The sequence below is a fragment of the Solea solea genome, chromosome 10 (assembly GCF_958295425.1).
Source record: "Solea solea chromosome 10, fSolSol10.1, whole genome shotgun sequence".
NCBI lineage: Eukaryota > Metazoa > Chordata > Actinopteri > Pleuronectiformes > Soleidae > Solea > Solea solea.
The window spans coordinates 807,593-830,152 of NC_081143.1; the positions used below are offsets into that span (position 1 = coordinate 807,593).

The 22,560-nt window shown below is 44.0% G+C and overlaps 1 protein-coding gene across 10 annotated transcripts in view; it reads left to right on the forward strand.

Moving 5' to 3' along the window:
* cacna1ab (calcium channel, voltage-dependent, P/Q type, alpha 1A subunit, b) overlaps positions 1-22,560 on the forward strand; it is a 177,899-nt gene that overhangs the window by 118,639 nt on the left and 36,700 nt on the right. For 9 of the 10 annotated variants that reach the window (XM_058640399.1, XM_058640403.1, XM_058640404.1 and 6 more), the window contains 6 exons: positions 4,441-4,557; positions 5,347-5,412; positions 6,195-6,292; positions 6,413-6,563; positions 6,925-7,052; positions 14,119-14,215. In XM_058640399.1, coding sequence (XP_058496382.1) covers positions 4,441-4,557; positions 5,347-5,412; positions 6,195-6,292; positions 6,413-6,563; positions 6,925-7,052; positions 14,119-14,215 — 657 coding nt within the window. Of the gene's footprint in view, positions 1-4,440; positions 4,558-5,346; positions 5,413-6,194; positions 6,293-6,412; positions 6,564-6,924; positions 7,053-14,118; positions 14,216-19,842; positions 19,940-22,560 lie in introns of all 10 variants that reach the window. The other variant, XM_058640400.1, reaches the window with a different exon arrangement.

Here is a 22,560-nt window from a genome sequence, read left to right on the forward strand (position 1 = left end):
TTTTTCCTGTGGAACCTCAGCCCCTCTCTGTTGTCCAGCTGCTGTAATGTTTTTATTTTAGATTTTCACAAGTGTTTAAAAAGTAGTGGAATGTACAGTTAGAGTTTCATCCATCCCATCATCACAGTGGCGCAGTGGCGCAGTGGCACAGGTTCTTGCCTCGTCTCACAGTGTGTTAAAACAACCAGTGCAAAGTATTCTGGGACACGAGGCTTCTCTGCAGAAGCTCTGCACTTATTTTTCAACCTGGTCATTGTCTCCTTCAAACTGACAGTGTTAGCAGTAGCTTGAGCTAATGACTGATAATTACTGTTCTTCAGATGATTAAAGACGGCCTTGGGCTGAATGTGGAGCTGCTGAATTTCAGCTCGGTGACTTGAGCTGACATCAGTGATCACCACTGATGGTTGCAGACGTCTGATTGATTATATGTCCAGTCAGTGTAGTGAAGAGCTGCTACAGCGTTACTGCTGTAAGGCGCTTTTCCACGACACAGCTACATCACGACTCCAACTCCAGTCTACACCTTTTCTTTAGGCTGTTCCATGAGCGATAGTACCTGGTCACTGCTACTGTTTTATTTTGAGTTCCTGCTCAAGCGAGGATCTAAGATCGCTGAGCCGACAAATGTGACGTGCACAGACTGCCGGCCACTGGAGGCGTCATGAGCGCTGATACAAGAATCAGGGCGAACAATGAAGACTTAACAAGGAAATGTCTAAAATCTCAACATCTAACAGAGGAGTCTGGTGTATTTAAGGCCTGTAACCGTACACCAAAGTCACCATTCAGTTTGTATCCCCATTTTTGATTGATTTCTTTGTTTTCAGGGTTAAATTATTGTTAAATAATAAGCTCCTCCTCACTCAGAAGTAACAGACTCCCAGTCTGAAATTTAATTTAAAAAAGTACAAACAAAGCAACGTTTATCTTTTATCTGTTAAATAACAGAACTGTGGGGAATATTTGAATATGAAAACTTACCTTCAACTTATTTAAGCTTACGTTAGTTTGTTTTTAATATGAACTAAATAGTAATGTAACTGACAGCTCATAGCGCTGTATCTGGATACAAAGGACGTGTGTATATCGTTACAGGGTTAGTGTTAACCACAGCACTGCTGAAAGAATTGACCCCAAATGAACCAGACAGATTAATAACTAACCAGACAGACTAATAACTAACCAGTCAGTCAGATTAATAACTAACCAGTCAGTCAGATGAATAACTAACCAGTCAGATTAATAACTAACCAGTCAGTCAGATTAATAACTAACCAGTCAGATTAATAACTAACCATTCAGTCAGATTAATAACTAACCAGTCAGATTAATAACTAACCAGTCAGTCAGATTAATAACTAACCAGTCAGTCAGATTAATAACTAACCAGTCAGTCAGATTAATAACTAACCAGTCAGATTAATAACTAACCAGTCAGTCAGATTAATAACTAACCAGTCAGATTAATAATTTAACCAGTCAGTCAGATTAATAACTAACCAGTCAGATTAATAACTAACCAGTCAGTCAGATTAATAACTAACCAGTCAGATTAATAACTAACCAGTCAATCAGATTAATAACTTAACCAGTCAGATTAATAACTAACCAGTCAGATTAATAACTAACCAGTCAGTCAGATTAATAACTTAACCAGTCAGATTAATAACTAACCAGTCAGTCAGATTAATAACTAACCAGTCAGTCAGATTAATAACTAACCAGTCAGTCAGATTAATAACTAACCAGTCAGATTAATAACTAACCAGTCAGTCAGATTAATAACTAACCAGTCAGATTAATAATTTAACCAGTCAGTCAGATTAATAACTAACCAGTCAGATTAATAACTAACCAGTCAGTCAGATTAATAACTAACCAGTCAGATTAATAACTAACCAGTCAATCAGATTAATAACTTAACCAGTCAGATTAATAACTAACCAGTCAGATTAATAACTAACCAGTCAGTCAGATTAATAACTTAACCAGTCAGATTAATAACTAACCAGTCAGATTAATAACTAACCATTCAGTCAGATTAATAACTAACCATTCAGTCTTTAATAATTATTTGTTTATGAAACAACAAAATATTTATTCATATTCATTTATGATGCGCTTCCTTTGAGCCAAATATGAGCTAACATGTGGATTAGCATGTGAATTTAAACCCTTTTATGAACATATTCCATAAAGTTAAATTGACATACATCGTTTAGCTGCCGAGCCACATCACAGCAGTCAGAGAAGCCTCATAATCTGTGTTTATGTCAGTCTGTGTCATCTCTCTCTATTATGAGTAACTATTTTCATCTTTTTATTGCACTTTCATGACCTCTTCCATCCAAAAAGCCTCCATGATTAGAATGTGATATCATAATTCAACATGAATATGTGTAGCTAAGCCTTGATGGTGTGATGATATTTAACCTTTATTTACATTGAGAGTTGGCAGCAGAAACGGGCTGAACCACGTGTGTGTGTGATGGAACTCACTGTTGTTGTTGTTGTTGTTGTTGTTGTTGTTGTTGTGTTTCACTGCCTTCCTAACGACACCCATAATGATTCCGTCTTCCTCTTCTATCTCTTTACATGCTTTCTTTAAACCTCTCTACTTTGTTGGCCCCTCCCCCCTCCTCCCCCCTCCTCTGATAAAATCCATCCAATCAAAAATGCACTATGAAATCCTTCATCGTGTTCTCCATCCATGTGGTGGTGGTGCTGTGATGATGATGATGATGATGATGGTGATGGTGTGCGTTTCAAACCTGTCCCCGCCTCCCTCCAAAACAATATGTCTCACCCGCTCACAAACTTATGAACACAAAAAATAATCCCTTCCTCCCCATTCATCTTTCTACATCGTCAAACATGTAGAATCTGGTTGGTTTGTAATTTATCTCTCAGCTTTCTGCTGCATCCTCATTGGTCATGTGTACCCTGACCCATTCCTTAACCCCACCCCCAAAGTCACCTCCTAACCTTTGACCTCAGTGCATGCGCTTTTCTGAATGACGAGCTTTTATACTCTTTGTACTTGATGACAGAGACGACACAGAGTCTATGAATCTATGTAGCCAACGACACAGGAAACTATAACAAACACTTTAAACACAGTACAAGTACTGACACATAGTCCTCATTCAGACCCGGTCTTAAGATCAGAGCCCAGTCTGAGCTCTGAATGTGTCCTGAATGCTTCCTCAGATCTGATCACAAAACACATATTCAGAGGTGGTTTGTGACTTTTCTTGGCAGAGGTTCATAAAACTTGGATATGTGATGTGCCGCGTTTGGCCACAATGACACTATGTGGCTGTGGATGTTTGAAGTAAAAACTAAACCAGGTGCAAATCTTCACTTCATCAGCTACTATTATATATATTATATATTTAACACACTCTAAAGCAAAACTTCAATTCATTTCACATGAGTTCAGCTACATAAGTGAATGTGTGAATCAGAGTCTGAGTTCATGTGCTTGGCACCCACTGCCCCCCCCCCCCCCCCCCCCCCACCCACCCATACTGGTCTGCATGTGGATCAGTTCTCTACTTAGAAAAGTGCAGTATGCAGTCATGCCATGCCGTGCCATGCCATGCCGTGCCATGCCGGCACCGCGGCTGATCGCTAGTCCTTCCTTATTCCTCTCCTTCCCTTTCCTCCTCATGCTCCTCCTTGTGCCTTGCCTGTCAACTGCAAAATGTCAGAGGTACATCAAGGAGTTTGGCGTTTGTACATGACATTTTAAAGTAAAACAAGATTAGATATTAAACATTAAGTTGCTCTTAAACATATACATTTTTATATATATGTATATATGGCGAGTTAATCATGTAGACTCAGTGTTTGTCATAAAGGAAAGGTAGAAGAAGATTTCCATAGAGTACAGGAATAGCTTTTAGATGAGAAATGTAAAAGTGTAAAGTCCACACTAGAACATGTTCAGTAAGAATATAAAGAGCCACATAATAACAACACAACTCTTTACATGTTGAATGTGAAAGTATGTTTTCCATAGAGCTGAATCCAAATTTAAAATGTGGTCAAATCATATATTAAAACAGCTCAGAGCCGTGCTCTTGTGTGTGTGTGTGTGGTTGACAGGCACAGTGCTCCATCTGCTCGTCCCCCTCTGAGATCAGTGCATTTGGTTCTCTTTTCTTAAAAAAAGGCGTTCTGCTGTACCAGATTGGATGATGACCTTTAAATCTCTGACTTATGATTTTCCTTATTTCCTTCTTTCTCTTTCTTTGACCTTTGACCTTTGACCTTTTCTCTCTCTTGTTTCATTATGTTTGATAGTTGTGTTGCTTTGGTCCCCTCCTCCTCTCCGCCCCTCTCTCTACCAGCTGTTGATTCTAGTTTTTGCTGTGTGGTGCAGGTGTGTGCAGTGATTGGTGAAGTTCATTGTCTCCTCCCCCTCTGCTGTAGAATAACTTCATCAACCTGAGCTTCCTGCGGCTGTTCAGAGCTGCTCGCCTCATCAAGCTGCTCAGACAGGGAGAGACCATTCGCATCCTGCTGTGGACCTTCGTCCAGTCCTTCAAGGTATCAAACGTCCAGTGTCTAAGAATTAGTGACATCTAATGGTGACACTGCAGAGTGCATCCAACAGACTTCCCTTTCCACAATGTGTCAGGGAACGACAGTGGTTTCGTTGGTGTATTGAGTTTATGAATGAACATCTGGTATTGGAATGTGTTTCCTGTCATCAGACAGCAATCACATAGCTCTTCACTAGGGGGTGCTGTTTGTAAAACGGCTCCTTCTGAAAATAACTGCAACATTTTGTCACATTTAGCTTCAAACAATGTTTGAAAAGGGGTGAATTTTTGAAAGTCACTTTTTAGCACATATGTGTTAACTTAGAAATGTATCAAATAGTTGTGTTACACCAAATATGGTATACCTAAATATAAATATAAATATAAATATAAATCTTTTGGGTGAAACCAAATATTTAGCTAATATGCAAATGCACACTGCTGGTAACCAGATTTACCAAAATAAATGTTGTAAATGTGCTAAAAAGTGACTTTTTCAAACATTGTTTGTATTAAAATGTGACGAAATGTTGTGAAAGAAACATGTATGTGTGTGTTTTCTTTTGTACTAAGTGATATTTTCTCCACATGTTACTCAACTGCATTATAACAACTAGGAAATAAAGCAATGAGCACTTGCATGTTTCATGAGTCCCTCCTAAGGTTAAACATGTAACTTCTCCTCATGGTTTATATTGCATTTATTCTGAAGTCATGTATGTTCTTAAAATACATCACATATGTGTCACCGTCCAGCAAACCTCTCTTCCCGTTTGTCCTCTTCCTCGGTTAGGCTCTGCCGTACGTGTGTCTCCTCATCGCCATGCTCTTCTTCATCTACGCCATTATCGGCATGCAGGTGAGTGCTGACGATCACTTTGTTATTGTTTCATTAACACATGTTAAACACAAGTGTGTGCAAGTGTGTCACAGAACCACAGTTCACATGCCGTGGTCCAAGCCTATAGAGGAGTATTGGCACATTTGGTGCCACTCTGGTAGTCTTTAGGTCAGGGGTCTCAAAGTGGTGCCCCGGGGGCCACCACTTTGGCCCTCCAATCGATTTCATGTGGCCCTCCAAACAATATCAAGTGCTAAGGAGTCATTTCTATATGTTTTTATTTTTAAATGAATAGATTAATTTTGCATCATAAATATGTTTTTTTTATTATTGTTGCATATTAAAACAAGCACTTATATTTTGAAATGATCCAATCCAACTTTATTTATAAAGCACTTTGAAACAAACACAGAGGACCAAAGTGCTGCACATAATAATAATAATATAATAATAATAATAAAGTGAAAGACAGAAAAGTATAAAAAAAAAAGGAATTAATACGACATATTGATGATATGAGCTCATAACGTCCACCGCAGCTGTTGCTTTTCCCCAAAAAGTTGGGCTTTTTTTTTTACTTGACTGACCCCCGACTGACCACACGAGACCGTCAGTGGCCCACAGGTCATTTGAGTCTGAGACCCCTGCATTAGGTCCTGGATTACTGTCCACTTACAGAATATGTAGTCATATTAATCCATGTGAATTACATGAGGGGGTCCCTGGAATACTACTGTGTTTATGTGTGTGTGAAAGCCTTATCTGTGTGTGTGTGTGTGTGTGTGTGTGTGTGTGTGTAGTTGTTTGGTAACCTGGCCCTGGACGAGGAGGGAGAAAGTGCCATTAGTGAGCACAACAACTTCAGAACCTTTGTCATGGCGCTGATGCTGCTGTTCAGGTCAGTCCTTCTGTCTCTCACCATGCTGTTCCTGTGCTGCTCACTCACTCACTCACTCACTCACTCACTCACTCACTCACTCACTCACTCTCTCTCTCTCCACGTGCTTCACACATGCAGGAGTGCCACCGGGGAGGCGTGGCATGACATCATGCTGGCGTGTCTGGGAGGCAAGGAGTGTGACCCGGCCTCAGGGAACACAGAGCCCGAGTGTGGCAGCACCTTCGCCTACACTTACTTTGTCTCCTTCATCTTCCTCTGCTCTTTCCTGGTAAAAACAAAACCAACACAACGTTAGTCAGCGGAGTTCACACAGTGCTGCTTCAGCCTGTCTACAGTGAAGTGTTGATGTCAGACACAGTTGGGGCTTCTATTGGGAACATTTAATATCACTTTACACTGAGTTACATTATTATTAAGTGCTGTTTATGGTAATAACAATGGAACATGTGTGTGAGACATATTTTTTATAATGATCCCACTATTGCAGGGGAATAAGATGACATGACCACATGATTGTGTTATTACATGTTCTAAAATGTTACTGGAAATAAACACAACGCCTTCATGTTTATGAGTGTTTGATTATTACTCTGTGTGTGTGTGTGTGTGTGTGTGTGTCCACCGTTCAGATGCTGAACCTGTTTGTGGCTGTGATCATGGACAACTTTGAGTACCTGACCAGGGACTCGTCGATCCTCGGGCCTCATCACCTGGACGAGTACGTAAGGATATGGGCTGAGTACGACCCCGCGGCCTGGTGAGTCACACACACACACACACACACACACAAACATCACATGTGACAGTTTCCTGCTGCTGCTGCTGCTGCTGATGGTGATGAAGTTATTATTCTAGTTATTCTTAACCTCAGACTTTCTCTCCCGTCCTGAAAACGTGACAAAGACTCGAGTCATGACCTCCACCAACAACGAGGGTTGTGACTAAGGTCATAGGTCACTTCAAACTGACCTGTCTTTTGCCTTCTGTCTCAAACGGTGCAGTTTGTGCACAGTTGAGATGAACGTCAATCTCCTCTTCCTCTTCCTCTTCCTCTGTAACAAGTGTGTTTGTACGACTGAGCATGAAAGTAAATCAATGTTCTTTCTTTTTATTCCTCCTCTCTGTGTCTCTCTGTCTGTCTCTCTGTCTGTCTCTCTGTCTGTCTCTCTGTCTGAGTCTCTCTCTGTCTGTCTGTGTCTCTGTCTGTGTCTCTGTCTGTTTCTCTCTCTGTCTGTGTCTCTCTCTGTCTGTTTCACTCTCTGTCTGTGTCTCTCTGTCTGTGTCTCTCTGTCTGTGTCTCTCTGTCTGTTTCTCTCTCTGTCTGTGTCTCTCTCTGTCTGTGTCTCTGTCTGTGTCTCTGTCTGTTTCTCTCTCTGTCTGTGTCTCTCTCTGTCTGTTTCTCTCTCTGTCTGTGTCTCTCTCTGTCTGTTTCTCTCTCTGTCTGTGTCTCTCTCTGTCTGTGTCTCTGTCTGTGTCTCTGTCTGTTTCTCTCTCTGTCTGTGTCTCTCTCTGTCTGTTTCTCTCTCTGTCTGTGTCTCTCTCTGTCTGTTTCTCTCTCTGTCTGTGTCTCTCTCTGTCTGTGTCTCTGTCTGTGTCTCTGTCTGTTTCTCTCTCTGTCTGTGTCTCTCTCTGTCTGTTTCTCTCTCTGTCTGTCTGTGTCTCTCTCTGTCTGTGTCTCTGCCTGTGTCTCTGTCTGTTTCTCTCTCTGTCTGTGTCTCTCTCTGTCTGTTTCTCTCTCTGTCTGTGTCTCTCTCTGTCTGTTTCTCTCTCTGTCTGTGTCTCTCTCTGTCTGTGTCTCTGTCTGTGTCTCTGTCTGTTTCTCTCTCTGTCTGTGTCTCTCTCTGTCTGTTTCTCTCTCTGTCTGTGTCTCTCTCTGTCTGTGTCTCTGTCTGTGTCTCTGTCTGTTTCTCTCTCTGTCTGTGTCTCTCTCTGTCTGTTTCTCTCTCTGTCTGTGTCTCTCTCTGTCTGTTTCTCTCTCTGTCTGTGTCTCTCTCTGTCTGTGTCTCTGTCTGTTTCTCTGTCTGTTTCTCTCTCTGTCTGTGTCTCTCTCTGTCTGTTTCTCTCTCTGTCTGTGTCTCTCTCTGTCTGTTTCTCTCTCTGTCTGTTTCTCTCTCTGTCTGTGTCTCTGTCTGTTTCTCTCTCTGTCTGTGTCTCTGTCTGTGTCTCTCTGTCTGTGTCTCTCTCTGTCTGTGTCTCTCTGTCTCTGTCTCTCTGTCTGTGTCTCTCTCTGTCTGTGTCTCTCTGTCTGTCTCTCTGTCTGTGTCTCTGTCTGTTTCTCTCTCTGTCTGTGTCTCTGTCTGTTTCATCTGATTGGTCCAGATAGTTTGGGGAGTGTTATGAGGCAGGGGAGGGACCAGCTGGCTGAGGCCACTCCTCTCTTTGTTGCTCTCTTGGCTTTGCCAGGCTTGGTGGTGATCAGAGGCGGGGTCACTAGTTTGGAGGTGTTTATAGAATGAGATGGCTCTTTTCTGGATGTCAATAAGGAGCGGGAACTGGTCCAGTTCAGCTCTGCATGCATTATTTGGTGTTTTTCTCTGGACTCTAAGAATGTATTTGCAGAATTCAGTGTGGAAGGTTACAATTTGATGTTTGTCCCAATTAGAAAAGTCTTGGAGCTGTTGTAGTCCCTCTTCAGGTCTAGGAGCTAAGAGCTGTTGTAGTCCCTCTTCAGGTCTAGGAGCTGTTGTAGTCCCTCCTCAGGTCTAGGAGCTGTTTTAGTCCCTCTTCAGGTCTAGGAGCTGTTGTAGTCCCTCTTCAGGTCTAGGAGCTGTTGTAGTCCCTCTTCAGGTCTAGGAGCTGTTGTAGTCCCTCCTCAGGTCTAGGAGCTGTTGTAGTCCCTCTTCAGGTCTAGGAGCTGTTGTAGTCCCTCTTCAGGTCTAGGAGCTGTTGTAGTCCCTCCTCAGGTCTAGGAGCGGTTGTAGTCCCTCCTCAGGTCTAGGAGCTGTTGTAGTCCCTCTTCAGGTCTAGAAGCTGTTGTAGTCCCTCTTCAGGTCTAGGAGCTGTTGTAGTCCCTCCTCAGGTCTATGAGCTGTTGTAGTCCCTCCTCAGGTCTAGGAGCTGTTGTAGTCCCTCCTCAGGTGTAGGAGCTGTTGTAGTCCCTCCTCAGGTCTAGGAGCTGTTGTAGTCCCTCTTCAGGTCTAGGAGCTGTTGTAGTCCCTCCTCAGGTCTAGGAGCTGTTGTAGTCCCTCTTCAGGTCTAGGAGCTGTTGTGTCCCTCTTCAGGTCTAGGAGCTGTTGTAGTCCCTCCTCAGGTCTAGGAGCTGTTGTAGTCCCTCTTCAGGTCTAGGAGCTGTTGTAGTCCCTCTTCAGGTCTAGGAGCTGTTGTAGTCCCTCCTCAGGTCTAGGAGCTGTTGTAGTCCCTCCTCAGGTGTAGGAGCTGTTGTAGTCCCTCCTCAGGTCTAGAAGCTGTTGTAGTCCCTCCTCAGGTCTAGAAGCTGTTGTAGTCCCTCTTCAGGTCTAGGAGCTGTTGTAGTCCCTCTTCAGGTCTAGAAGCTGTTGTAGTCCCTCTTCAGGTCTAGAAGCTGTTGTAGTCCCTCTTCAGGTCTAGGAGCTGTTGTAGTCCCTCCTCAGGTCTATGAGCTGTTGTAGTCCCTCCTCAGGTCTAGGAGCTGTTGTAGTCCCTCCTCAGGTGTAGGAGCTGTTGTAGTCCCTCCTCAGGTCTAGGAGCTGTTGTAGTCCCTCTTCAGGTCTAGGAGCTGTTGTAGTCCCTCCTCAGGTCTAGGAGCTGTTGTAGTCCCTCTTCAGGTCTAGGAGCTGTTGTGTCCCTCTTCAGGTCTAGGAGCTGTTGTAGTCCCTCCTCAGGTCTAGGAGCTGTTGTAGTCCCTCTTCAGGTCTAGGAGCTGTTGTAGTCCCTCTTCAGGTCTAGGAGCTGTTGTAGTCCCTCCTCAGGTCTAGGAGCTGTTGTAGTCCCTCCTCAGGTGTAGGAGCTGTTGTAGTCCCTCCTCAGGTCTAGAAGCTGTTGTAGTCCCTCTTCAGGTCTAGAAGCTGTTGTAGTCCCTCTTCAGGTCTAGGAGCTGTTGTAGTCCCTCTTCAGGTCTAGAAGCTGTTGTAGTCCCTCTTCAGGTCTAGGAGCTGTTGTAGTCCCTCCTCAGGTCTAGGAGCTGTTGTAGTCCCTCCTCAGGTCTAGGAGCTGTTGTAGTCCCTCCTCAGGTCTAGGAGCTGTTGTAGTCCCTCTTCAGGTCTAGGAGCTGTTGTAGTCCCTCCTCAGGTCTAGGAGCTGTTGTAGTCCCTCCTCAGGTGTAGGAGCTGTTGTAGTCCCTCCTCAGGTCTAGGAGCTGTTGTAGTCCCTCCTCAGGTGTAGGAGCTGTTGTAGTCCCTCCTCAGGTCTAGGAGCTGTTGTAGTCCCTCCTCAGGTCTAGGAGCTGTTGTAGTCCCTCTTCAGGTCTAGGAGCTGTTGTAGTCCCTCTTCAGGTCTAGGAGCTGTTGTAGTCCCTCTTCAGGTCTAGGAGCTGTTGTAGTCCCTCTTCAGGTCTAGAAGCTGTTGTAGTCCCTCTTCAGGTCTAGGAGCTGTTGTAGTCCCTCTTCAGGTCTAGAAGCTGTTGTAGTCCCTCTTCAGGTCTAGGAGCTGTTGTAGTCCCTCTTCAGGTCTAGGAGCTGTTGTAGTCCCTCCTCAGGTCTAGGAGCTGTTGTAGTCCCTCCTCAGGTCTAGAAGCTGTTGTAGTCCCTCTTCAGGTCTAGGAGCTGTTGTAGTCCCTCCTCAGGTCTAGGAGCTGTTGTAGTCCCTCTTCAGGTCTAGGAGCTGTTGTAGTCCCTCCTCAGGTGTAGGAGCTGTTGTAGTCCCTCTTCTGGTCTAGGAGCTGTTGTAGTCCCTCCTCAGGTCTAGGAGCTGTTGTAGTCCCTCTTCAGGTCTAGGAGCTGTTGTAGTCCATCCTCAGGTCCAAGAGCTGTTGTAGTCCCTCCTCAGGTCTAGGAGCTGTTGTAGTCCCTCCTCAGGTCTAGAAGCTGTTGTAGTCCCTCTTTAGGTCTAGGAGCTGTTGTAGTCCCTCCTCAGGTCTAGGAGCTGTTGTAGTCCCTCTTCAGGTCTAGGAGCTGTTGTAGTCCCTCCTCAGGTCTAGGAGCTGTTGTAGTCCCTCCTCAGGTCTAGGAGCTGTTGTAGTCCCTCCTCAGGTCTAGGAGCTGTTGTAGTCCCTCTTCAGGTCTAGGAGCTGTTGTAGTCCCTCCTCAGGTCTAGGAGCTGTTGTAGTCCCTCCTCAGGTCTAGGAGCTGTTGTAGTCCCTCCTCAGGTGTAGGAGCTGTTGTAGTCCCTCCTCAGGTCTAGGAGCTGTTGTAGTCCCTCCTCAGGTGTAGGAGCTGTTGTAGTCCCTCCTCAGGTCTAGGAGCTGTTGTAGTCCCTCCTCAGGTCTAGGAGCTGTTGTAGTCCCTCTTCAGGTCTAGGAGCTGTTGTAGTCCCTCTTCAGGTCTAGGAGCTGTTGTAGTCCCTCCTCAGGTCTAGGAGCTGTTGTAGTCCCTCCTCAGGTCTAGGAGCTGTTGTAGTCCCTCTTCAGGTCTAGGAGCTGTTGTAGTCCCTCCTCAGGTCTAGGAGCTGTTGTAGTCCCTCCTCAGGTCTAGGAGCTGTTGTAGTCCCTCCTCAGGTGTAGGAGCTGTTGTAGTCCCTCCTCAGGTCTAGGAGCTGTTGTAGTCCCTCCTCAGGTGTAGGAGCTGTTGTAGTCCCTCCTCAGGTCTAGGAGCTGTTGTAGTCCCTCCTCAGGTCTAGGAGCTGTTGTAGTCCCTCTTCAGGTCTAGGAGCTGTTGTAGTCCCTCTTCAGGTCTAGGAGCTGTTGTAGTCCCTCTTCAGGTCTAGGAGCTGTTGTAGTCCCTCCTCAGGTCTAGGAGCTGTTGTAGTCCCTCTTCAGGTCTAGGAGCTGTTGTAGTCCCTCCTCAGGTCTAGGAGCTGTTGTAGTCCCTCTTCAGGTCTAGGAGCTGTTGTAGTCCCTCTTCAGGTCTAGAAGCTGTTGTAGTCCCTCTTCAGGTCTAGGAGCTGTTGTAGTCCCTCTTCAGGTCTAGAAGCTGTTGTAGTCCCTCTTCAGCAGGTCTAGGAGCTGTTGTAGTCCCTCCTCAGGTCTAGAAGCTGTTGTAGTCCCTCCTCAGGTCTAGGAGCTGTTGTAGTCCCTCTTCAGGTCTAGGAGCTGTTGTAGTCCCTCCTCAGGTCTAGGGGCTGTTGTAGTCCCTCTTCAGGTCTAGGAGCTGTTGTGTCCCTCTTCAGGTCTAGGAGCTGTTGTGTCCCTCTTCAGGTCTAGGAGCTGTTGTAGTCCCTCCTCAGGTCTAGGAGCTGTTGTAGTCCCTCTTCAGGTCTAGGAGCTGTTGTAGTCCCTCTTCAGGTCTAGAAGCTGTTGTAGTCCCTCTTCAGGTCTAGGAGCTGTTGTAGTCCCTCTTCAGGTCTAGAAGCTGTTGTAGTCCCTCTTCAGGTCTAGGAGCTGTTGTAGTCCCTCTTCAGGTCTAGGAGCTGTTGTAGTCCCTCCTCAGGTCTAGGAGCTGTTGTAGTCCCTCCTCAGGTCTAGAAGCTGTTGTAGTCCCTCTTCAGGTCTAGGAGCTGTTGTAGTCCCTCCTCAGGTCTAGGAGCTGTTGTAGTCCCTCTTCAGGTCTAGGAGCTGTTGTAGTCCCTCCTCAGGTGTAGGAGCTGTTGTAGTCCCTCTTCTGGTCTAGGAGCTGTTGTAGTCCCTCCTCAGGTCTAGGAGCTGTTGTAGTCCCTCTTCAGGTCTAGGAGCTGTTGTAGTCCATCCTCAGGTCCAAGAGCTGTTGTAGTCCCTCCTCAGGTCTAGGAGCTGTTGTAGTCCCTCCTCAGGTCTAGAAGCTGTTGTAGTCCCTCTTTAGGTCTAGGAGCTGTTGTAGTCCCTCCTCAGGTCTAGGAGCTGTTGTAGTCCCTCTTCAGGTCTAGGAGCTGTTGTAGTCCCTCCTCAGGTGTAGGAGCTGTTGTAGTCCCTCTTCAGGTCTAGGAGCTGTTGTAGTCCCTTCTCAGGTGTAGGAGCTGTTGTAGTCCCTCTTCAGGTCTAGGAGCTGTTGTAGTCCCTCCTCAGGTCTAGGAGCTGTTGTAGTCCCTCTTCAGGTCTAGGAGCTGTTGTAGTCCCTCCTCAGGTGTAGGAGCTGTTGTAGTCCCTCTTCAGGTCTAGGAGCTGTTGTAGTCCCTTCTCAGGTGTAGGAGCTGTTGTAGTCCCTCTTCAGGTCTAGATCATGTGCGTACCAGAGACATTTGATGTGTGTGTTGTTCAGGAAGAGGCCTGGAGTTGACGACTCATGTAATGATGTTGAAAAGTCTTGGTCTCACACTGTTTCCTTGGGTTAGTCCTCAGTTCTGGGACAACAAGTCTGTTCTTTTGTCGTGGACTTTGACTGCACACTTATTGTGAAGGTCCATTGTTTTGATGATGTTTTTCTGTAATAACTGGAGCAGGACGCCCTCGTGCCAGATTGAGTCTCTCTCTCTCTGTCTCTGTCTCTCTGTCTCTCTCTCTGCCTGTCTCTCTCTCTGTCTGTCTCTCTGCCTGTCTGTCTCTCTCTCTTGTGAGCTGTGTGTTCCCTTGTCTAACCTCCCCTCCTTGTACTTCTCTTGCAGCGGGCGCATACATTATAAGTCTGTCTCTCTGTCTCTCTCTCTCTCTGTCTCTCTCTGTCTGTCTGTCTCTCTGCCTGTCTGTCTCTCTCTCTCTTGTGAGCTGCGTGTTCCCTTGTCTAACCTCCCCTCCTTGTACTTCTCTTGCAGCGGGCGCATACATTATAAGTCTGTCTCTCTGTCTCTCTCTCTCTCTGTCTCTCTCTGTCTGTCTGTCTCTCTGCCTGTCTGTCTCTCTCTCTCTCTTGTGAGCTGTGTGTTCCCTTGTCTAACCTCCCCTCCTTGTACTTCTCTTGCAGCGGGCGCATACATTATAAGGATATGTACAGTTTATTGCGAGTTATCTCCCCTCCCCTGGGCCTTGGCAAGAAATGCCCTCATAGGGTGGCCTGCAAGGTTTGGACCAAACACAACCTGCTCGCCTCTCAGAGACTGCCATGAATGTCGCTCTCTTTCACTTGTAGAACAAATGATTTGTTTGGGTTTGCATCATTCAGTTGTTCCTAAGCTCATTTCACCATTGAATCATTTCTTTTGCATTCTGACATGACGATGAGAATGTTTGGGACAATGCAGACATGTGACACACACTGACACACACGTGTAGACACACACTGGTCGTGGTGTGTGAAGCATGAGGTGGAGTTTGACTGATGTTTTCACTTTGACTTCAGTGTCATGTAGATGCTCGAGTCCACACTCTGCTCAGCCGTCCTCTTTATTTCTGCTTGCTGTCTAATTTTGCCTTGGCAGAAACGGTCCAGCATCGTTCTCGTTTGAGTTTGGGTGTGAGTGACAGTGAGGAGGGCGGGGTTACGTTCAGGCCAGTGTTCTCCAGCCATGTGCCATCAAGGCCCAACAGTCTGCTCATCAGTGCTTAAATATCTCCACTCCAGCTCCTGGATCTGCTCCTCGATCCGGAGCCACACCTAAATGGATCCATAGAGCTCTCGTACCTGATGTCACACGATCCTGTCATGTAACAATTGGAAATAAAACAACACCATTTTGGCAGAAACTCACACTGTTCAAATCCATAGATCCATAGATAGAATACCAACAACATACGGTGCAGCGGGAGAATCCTCTCTTTGAATAAAAAGTGAAGATAAACAAAACAGTCATGGACAAGTTTAAATGTATCACCACAGTCGTACACTTTCTGTGTCGTGATGACTTAATATCACATAATTATCTAACGTTAATTCACTTTCATATTTTGTTTCTTCTGTTATTGCAATGGCTAAGCGTCTCTATAGAGCAGGTCATTCTGTCGGCGTGGAATTAAAGTGTGCAGAGAACTCGGACTCTGAAACTGTTCCTGCCAACATGATGGTGTCATCAAACGGTGTGTCATGTGATGTCTGGAGCTCTATGTCCCGCCCTTCCACAAAGTTTTTTCCCTAAAATCCTGTAAACAAACAAAACAAACCCACAAATGGACACAGAAGAAAGGCAGAGGTAGACTCTGGTGCCTCCATGGCATATTTTTGTGAACAAAGCAGACGAAGATGTTAAAGCCTGAATACTAAAATAGTCCCAGAAGAATAGTTTCCTTTAGTTTTCCAACAAAGTCCTTTAAGGAATTGTAATGAGGATGTTAATTAATATGTAATAAGCAATAAACGTCTGTATGTCTGTGTAGTCCAATGTTTAAAAACAAAAACCTGCAGAAACATCCGAATGCTTTATGGAAAAATAAAGGAGTGATGGTCACGCTGTCATCTACAGTGCTGTAGAGCAGTGGTTCCCAACCTATTATATTTACAAGAATGAGGAAATCTCTGTTAAGCTGTCTGCGACTGGATGCTTCTTCAGAAACTGGTTACAGCATCTCAGTTTTACAGATACACTGTAAATAAAAACACTATTACAGCATCTCAGTTTTACAGATACACTGTAAATAAAAACGCTATTAAGGCATCTCATTTTTATAGATACACTGTAAATAAAAACGCTATTAAGGCATCTCAGTTTTATAGATACACTGTAAATAAAAACGCTTTACAGTTTTACAGATACACTGTAAATAAAAACACTATTACAGCATCTCAGTTTTACAGATACACTGTAAATAAAAACGCTATTAAGGCATCTCATTTTTATAGATACACTGTAAATAAAAACGCTATTAAGGCATCTCAGTTTTATAGATACACTGTAAATAAAAACGCTTTACAGTTTTACAGATACACTGTAAATAAAAACACTATTACCCCATCTCAGTTTTACAGATACACTGTAAATAAAAACACTATTACAGCATCTCAGTTTTACAGATACACTGGAAATAAAAACATTATTACCCGATCTCAGTTTTACAGATACACTGTAAATAAAAACGCTATTACAGCATCTCAGTTTTACAAATACACTGTAAATAAAAACACTATTACAGCATCTCAGTTTTACAGATACACTGTAAATAAAAACGCTATTACACCACTTCAGTTTTACAGATACACTGTAAATAAAAACGCTATTACAGCATCTCAGTTTTACAGATACACTGTAAATAAAAACGCTATTACACCACTTCAGTTTTGCAGATACACTGTAAATAAAAACACTATTACAGCATCTCAGTTTTACAGATACACTGTAAATAAAAACGCTATTAAGGCATCTCAGTTTTATAGATACACTGTAAATAAAAACGCTTTACAGTTTTACAGATACACTGTAAATAAAAACACTATTACCCCATCTCAGTTTTACAGATACACTGTAAATAAAAACACTATTACAGCATCTCAGTTTTACAGATACACTGGAAATAAAAACATTATTACCCGATCTCAGTTTTACAGATACACTGGAAATAAAAACATTATTACCCGATCTCAGTTTTACAGATACACTGTAAATAAAAACGCTATTACAGCATCTCAGTTTTACAAATACACTGTAAATAAAAACACTATTACAGCATCTCAGTTTTACAGATACACTGTAAATAAAAACGCTATTACACCACTTCAGTTTTACAGATACACTGTAAATAAAAACGCTATTACAGCATCTCAGTTTTACAGATACACTGTAAATAAAAACGCTATTACACCACTTCAGTTTTGCAGATACACTGTAAATAAAAACACTATTAAAGCATCTCAGATTTACAGATACACTGCAAATAAAAACGCTATTAAGGCATCTAAGTTTTATAGATACACTGTAAATAAAAACGCTTTACAGTTTTACAGATACACTGTAAATAAAAACACTATTACCCCATCTCAGTTTTACAAATACACTGTAAATAAAAATATTATTACCCGATCTCAGTTTTACAGATACACTGTAAATAAAAACACTATTACCCCATCTCAGTTTTACAGATACACTGTAAATAAAAACACTATTACAGCATCTCAGTTTTACAGATACACTGTAAATAAAAATATTATTACTCGATCTCAGTTTTACAGATACACTGTAAATAAAAACACTATTACAGCATCTCAGTTTTACAGAAACACTGTAAATAAAAACATGATTACCCGATCTCAGTTTTACAGAAACACTGTAAATAAAAACATGATTACCCGATCTCAGTTTTACAGAGACATTGTAAATAAAAACGCTATTACAGCATCTCAGTTTTACAGATACACTGTAAATAAAAACACTATTTCAGCATCTCAGTTTTACAGATACACTGTAAATAAAAACACTATTACAGCAGCTCAGTTTTACAGATACACTACATAAAAACACTATTACGACATCTCAGTTTTACAGATACACTGTACATAAAAACACTATTACGGCATCTCAGTTTTACAGATACACTGTAAATAAAAACACTATTACGGCATCTCAGTTTTATAGATACACTGTAAATAAAAACACTATTACGGCATCTCAGTTAAATAAAAACACTACTACAGCATCTCAGTTTTACAGATACACTGTAAATAAAAACGCTACTACGGCATCTCAGTTTTACAGAATGATCATGTTTGCTTGTTTCAGTTGTTCATTTGCAGAAGTGATGTAAGACTGTATGTATAAGTAACAGCCTGTTTTAAAGACCAGCAACCGCCTCAGGTTTCAACCAAACATGGCCAACATGACGGCACACGTGCTTCACTCGCTGAATGCACAGCACGGTTGTTTAAAGCAAGGAAATCCAAAAAGTTGGGATTGGGAACCTCTGCTGTACAATATAGAATGAAACCATCTCTGAGAGCAAACACTGAAGAACATGGTGTGCATTTGTTGTATAGACAGGGAGCACATTTCATTCATCATACAATTCAGCTGAATTACTCAAGTATTGTGACCAGCGTCTGAGGAACGACAGGGGCAGAATATCTGTGTGTGTGTGTGTGTGTGTGTGTGCAGGTATTACTAATTTTGTGGGGACCTGTTTACGCAGTCACATTATGGGGACTTGTCTTCCTTGTGGGGACATTTGTGACTACATTTTAAGGTGAAGATATGTTTTAAGGTTAGGTTGAGGTTAGGTTGAGGGTAAGGTCAGGGTTAGGATTAGGCCAGTAGTAATTGTGGTTAAGGTTAGAGTAAGTCTCCAGGAAATGAATATAAGTCAATGCAATGTCCCCTCAAGTCATGAATGTCCAACTGTGTGTGTGAGAGTGAGTGTGTTGTTTTTTGGGGCAGGGACATTAAACAGTCTTGTGTCCACTAGGTTCTTGACCTCTGTATCGTCCCCTGTGATGTCAGGGGACAAATCACTATGTTTGCTTTAAAATCTTTGGTCTTTGGCTCAAACTCAAAACTCAAAAGAAATAGTCACATGGTCAGTTCATCTAAATCATAAAAAGAAGATAATAGTGGACTGAGTGCATGCAGAAGTACTGCCAAGTGTTCGGGAACGTTACAAACATCCCGGTCATCACAATCCTATCTTTACAGTAACAATTCTATGACAAGTGTTGTAGGCAAGGCACCGAAGAAGAGTCTGGGTCAGTCCAAGTTCAGGTTCACCTTAGTCAGTCTTTTCTGACAGAGACTCAAGCTTGTTTCACTTTGTAAAACAATTGCTCCCCTGATTTTGAACTCATAGAAGACAGGAGTTGTTGCTGTGGTTCCTTCATGGCAAACAGAGCAGACAGAGTGCAGACAGAGTGCAGACAGCTCTACACTGACTGTCAACGTGTCTCATATCATCTGAGTTCAGAAAACCCAAACTATTCCTTCAGAGAAGAAAAGTACAAATGCTCGCATGTGGGTTCCAGAACATCAGAGCGCTCACACGGCCTCACCTCACAAAGTGATATTAGATGTTTTATTTAAAGTAGGTAGCAGATTTAATAAACTTTAAATTAACAACCACATTTTTCTTTTTTGTGAAGTAGATGAACTGACTGTCTGAAAGCCAAACATCTACAATAACCATTATCATGAATAGTAGTCACATGTGTAGATGCATGTGTGAGCAGAGGTTCCTGGTGGACACACCCCCTCAGTGATGGACTGCATTGACTCGTCCGCAGCGCTGCTTTTCAGCTGCCACTTCTATACGAGCGGAGAAAGAGGGCAACACCCAAACAATTTAAACCCAGGTCCCGTTTTCACCTCGCATAGAACGCTATCTCAACTAACTAACTAACTAACTAACTAAACTTCAAAAACACCCCCTCCTCCAGCCTTCCCTCTTCCTCCTCCTCCTCCTCTCTCCTCTGATAATAACCAGAGTAGAAGCTGTGAAAACACACACACACACCCTCGCTCTCTTTTTCTTTCTCTCTGTCTCTTACCACAGCAACCACATATTCACAGCGATCAGAAAATAACCTCTGTGTATTTGTTTCTCCTCATGTCTCCTCCTCCCTGAAACTCCTCCTCCTCTGTGTCCTCGTCCTCCCGCCCTCTGCCTTCTCCCCCCTCCTCTCCATGTTGTTTTTTATCTTTCTTTAATTTTCTCGTCGTCTGTCTTCGTTTGTCTGGTGTGTTTGTGTGTGTGTGTGTGTGTCTGTGTGTGTGTGTGTGTGTGTGAATGTGTGTGTGTGTGTGTGTGTGTGTGTGTGTGTGTTTGTTTGTGGCCACCCCAGCGGCCGGATCAGTTACACAGACATGTATCAGATGCTAAGACACATGTGTCCGCCGCTAGGCCTTGGGAAGAGGTGTCCCGCCCGGGTCGCTTATAAGGTAGACTCGCCCCCCACCTTACCCCTCCACCACAACCACCCCCCCGCTCTCTCTCTCTATCTCTATCTCTCTATTTCTCCCATCTCCACCCTCCCATCGCTAGGGAGGACACCCTCTCCTCCCACCTCTAGCCTTCCCTCCTTTTCCTCCAAGACCCCTCCTGTCCCAGCCTCCCCCCCTCCCCTCCTCAACCCCCTGCCTCCCTCCTCTCATTGTGCGTCCGTGGTGGTGGTGGTGAGCGCTGTCCTCTCTCCTGGGCTTTTTTCTGTCATCGTGCAGTGAAGTGAAGTGATAGTGGAGTGTTAGTGGGTCTTTTCTGTTTGACTTTGATTCCCTCCCGTCAAGCCGCAGGAGTGAGGGAACAGGGGAGACTTTGCTTGTCCCTCTGCAACCTGCACGGACGCAAGCACACACACACACACACACAGGCAAAGTATCTCCACATGCCTGTAATGAATTGAAGCAAGAATGAAAAGTTGAATTGGTATTTGTTTTGTAGTACAGGTACATGGAATATTAACTAAGCTTATATTGTAATCCTGTCTCTAAAGTCAGTTTAGTTGAACTTTTATTATGAATAAAATAAATGTAATGTGCAAGGCAAAACAAATCTAAAGTACATGCAAATGAATCCTAACATCAGGCCACATGTGTCTGATTATTTGCAGTTCATTATATCCTGCAAATGATTTGTGCTGCTCATCGCTGATTTACTTTGCATTATCATTCCATTCATTTATGCTTATGCTAAAATATATAGTTTACATAAACCAAAATCTTTAGAGCAAACTGCAGATATCTCACACTGTGCAAGTCTCTGCTAACGATGCAGGTGCAGAAGGACCGGCAAGGGTGTTCTGTGTTCAGTCCTCTGAGTCTCTGTTTCCTGTGGATGGCTCTGTAGTGCACATAACACACACGCCCACATGACTACACAATAAACGAGTAGGAAAAGTTCTGGCACAATGATTTGAGTGTTTTTGTCTTTTTTAGGACGCTTTCACACGTGAGATACATGTGTTTTTTTATACCTGAGAAACTTCTTTTTACCCCAGACCACCAGGGAAAAGATTTGGGTCAAGCATTTCAGCAACCACTGTCTCTTTGTCTTGTTGTCCACTCTGTCTTTCTGTTTCTCACTGACATCCAGATTCACCTAAAGGCTAAAGGTGGGCTGCTGTAGAGATGATGTAGTGGCTCAGGTGCTTTAGAGGAGAGGAAAGAGTTTGTGAAATTTGGATCGTTACATTTGCAAATATTGTGTCATCATCGCTGAAACAGGGAAAAGTGCTTATCACTGACAACACTGGACATATTCTCAGTGTTTCAGCAGAAGGACTGAAGAGGGAATTTTAGTTGCAGCAAGTGATAAATTCTCAGTTGTATTGTCAATAAAAACATTCTCCTTAATCCAGTGGATGAAAATAAGTGTGAAAAGGTCTACAGGAGCACAGGAAAGCTGTGGTCTGCAGGAGCACAGGCAGGCTGTGGTTTACAGGAGCACAGGAAAGCTGTGGTCTGCAGGAGCACAGGCAGGCTGTGGTTTACAGGAGCACAGGCAGGCTGTGGTTTACAGGAGCACAGGAAAGCTGTGGTCTATAGGAGCACAGCCTGCCTGTGGTCTACAGGAGCACAGCCTGCCTGTGGTCTGCAGGAGCACAGGCAGGCTGTGGTCTACAGGAGCACAGGCAGGCTGTGGTCTACAGGAGCACAGGCAGGCTGTGGTTTACAGGAGCACAGCCTGCCTGTGGTCTACAGGAGCACAGCCTGCCTGTGGTCTGCAGGAGCACAGGCAGGCTGTGGTCTACAGGAGCACAGGCAGGCTGTGGTCTACAGGAGCACAGGCAGGCTGTGGTTTACAGGAGCACAGGAAAGCTGTGGTCTACAGGAGCACAGCCTGCCTGTGGTCTACAGGAGCACAGGCAGGCTGTGGTTTACAGGAGCACAGGCAGGCTGTGGTCTGCAGGAGCACAGCCTGCCTGTGGTCTACAGGAGCACAGCTTGCCTGTGGTCTACAGGAGCACAGGCAGGCCAGTGAGCCCTGCGTGGCAGGCAGGTACACCAGCCTGTGACTACCTGTTAATACCACAGATAAGATAAATCAAATATTCCAGGAAAACATTATAGACCTGAGCTTCGACAGATACACCTTAGCAAACAAACACCTGGGTGTCAATTTTTCCTTCTTTTCATCTTTGACTCATTTTTGTTGAAACCTTTCTGATGCATATCTCTTTTCCTCTGTCCTTCTGCCTCTGCATCCACTGAGTCCCTCTGCTCTGTCTCCACCTGACCTCTCCTCCCTCTCTCCTCTTCTTCATCTTCACATTGTCCAATTGTCTTGGCAGTGGCCGTCATCACATACTTCAGCCATCAGAGCCTTCAAGTATTCATTGACACAAGTTCACAGAAAGAAAAAAGTCCATTAGAAGGAACTTCCTTGGTCTTTGTGTTGGAACAGAAAAGGTGACGTTAAACATCTGAAACCTTTGTGACAGTGATCACTCTGTGGCTACTTTTTGATCCTCCCTTCAGTGGACACTAAGCCTCACCTTCGCTTGGGTTGTGAACTTGACCTCTTCTTAGTAAACTTCTGTCAGTGTTGTTTTTAGTCCTCGTCT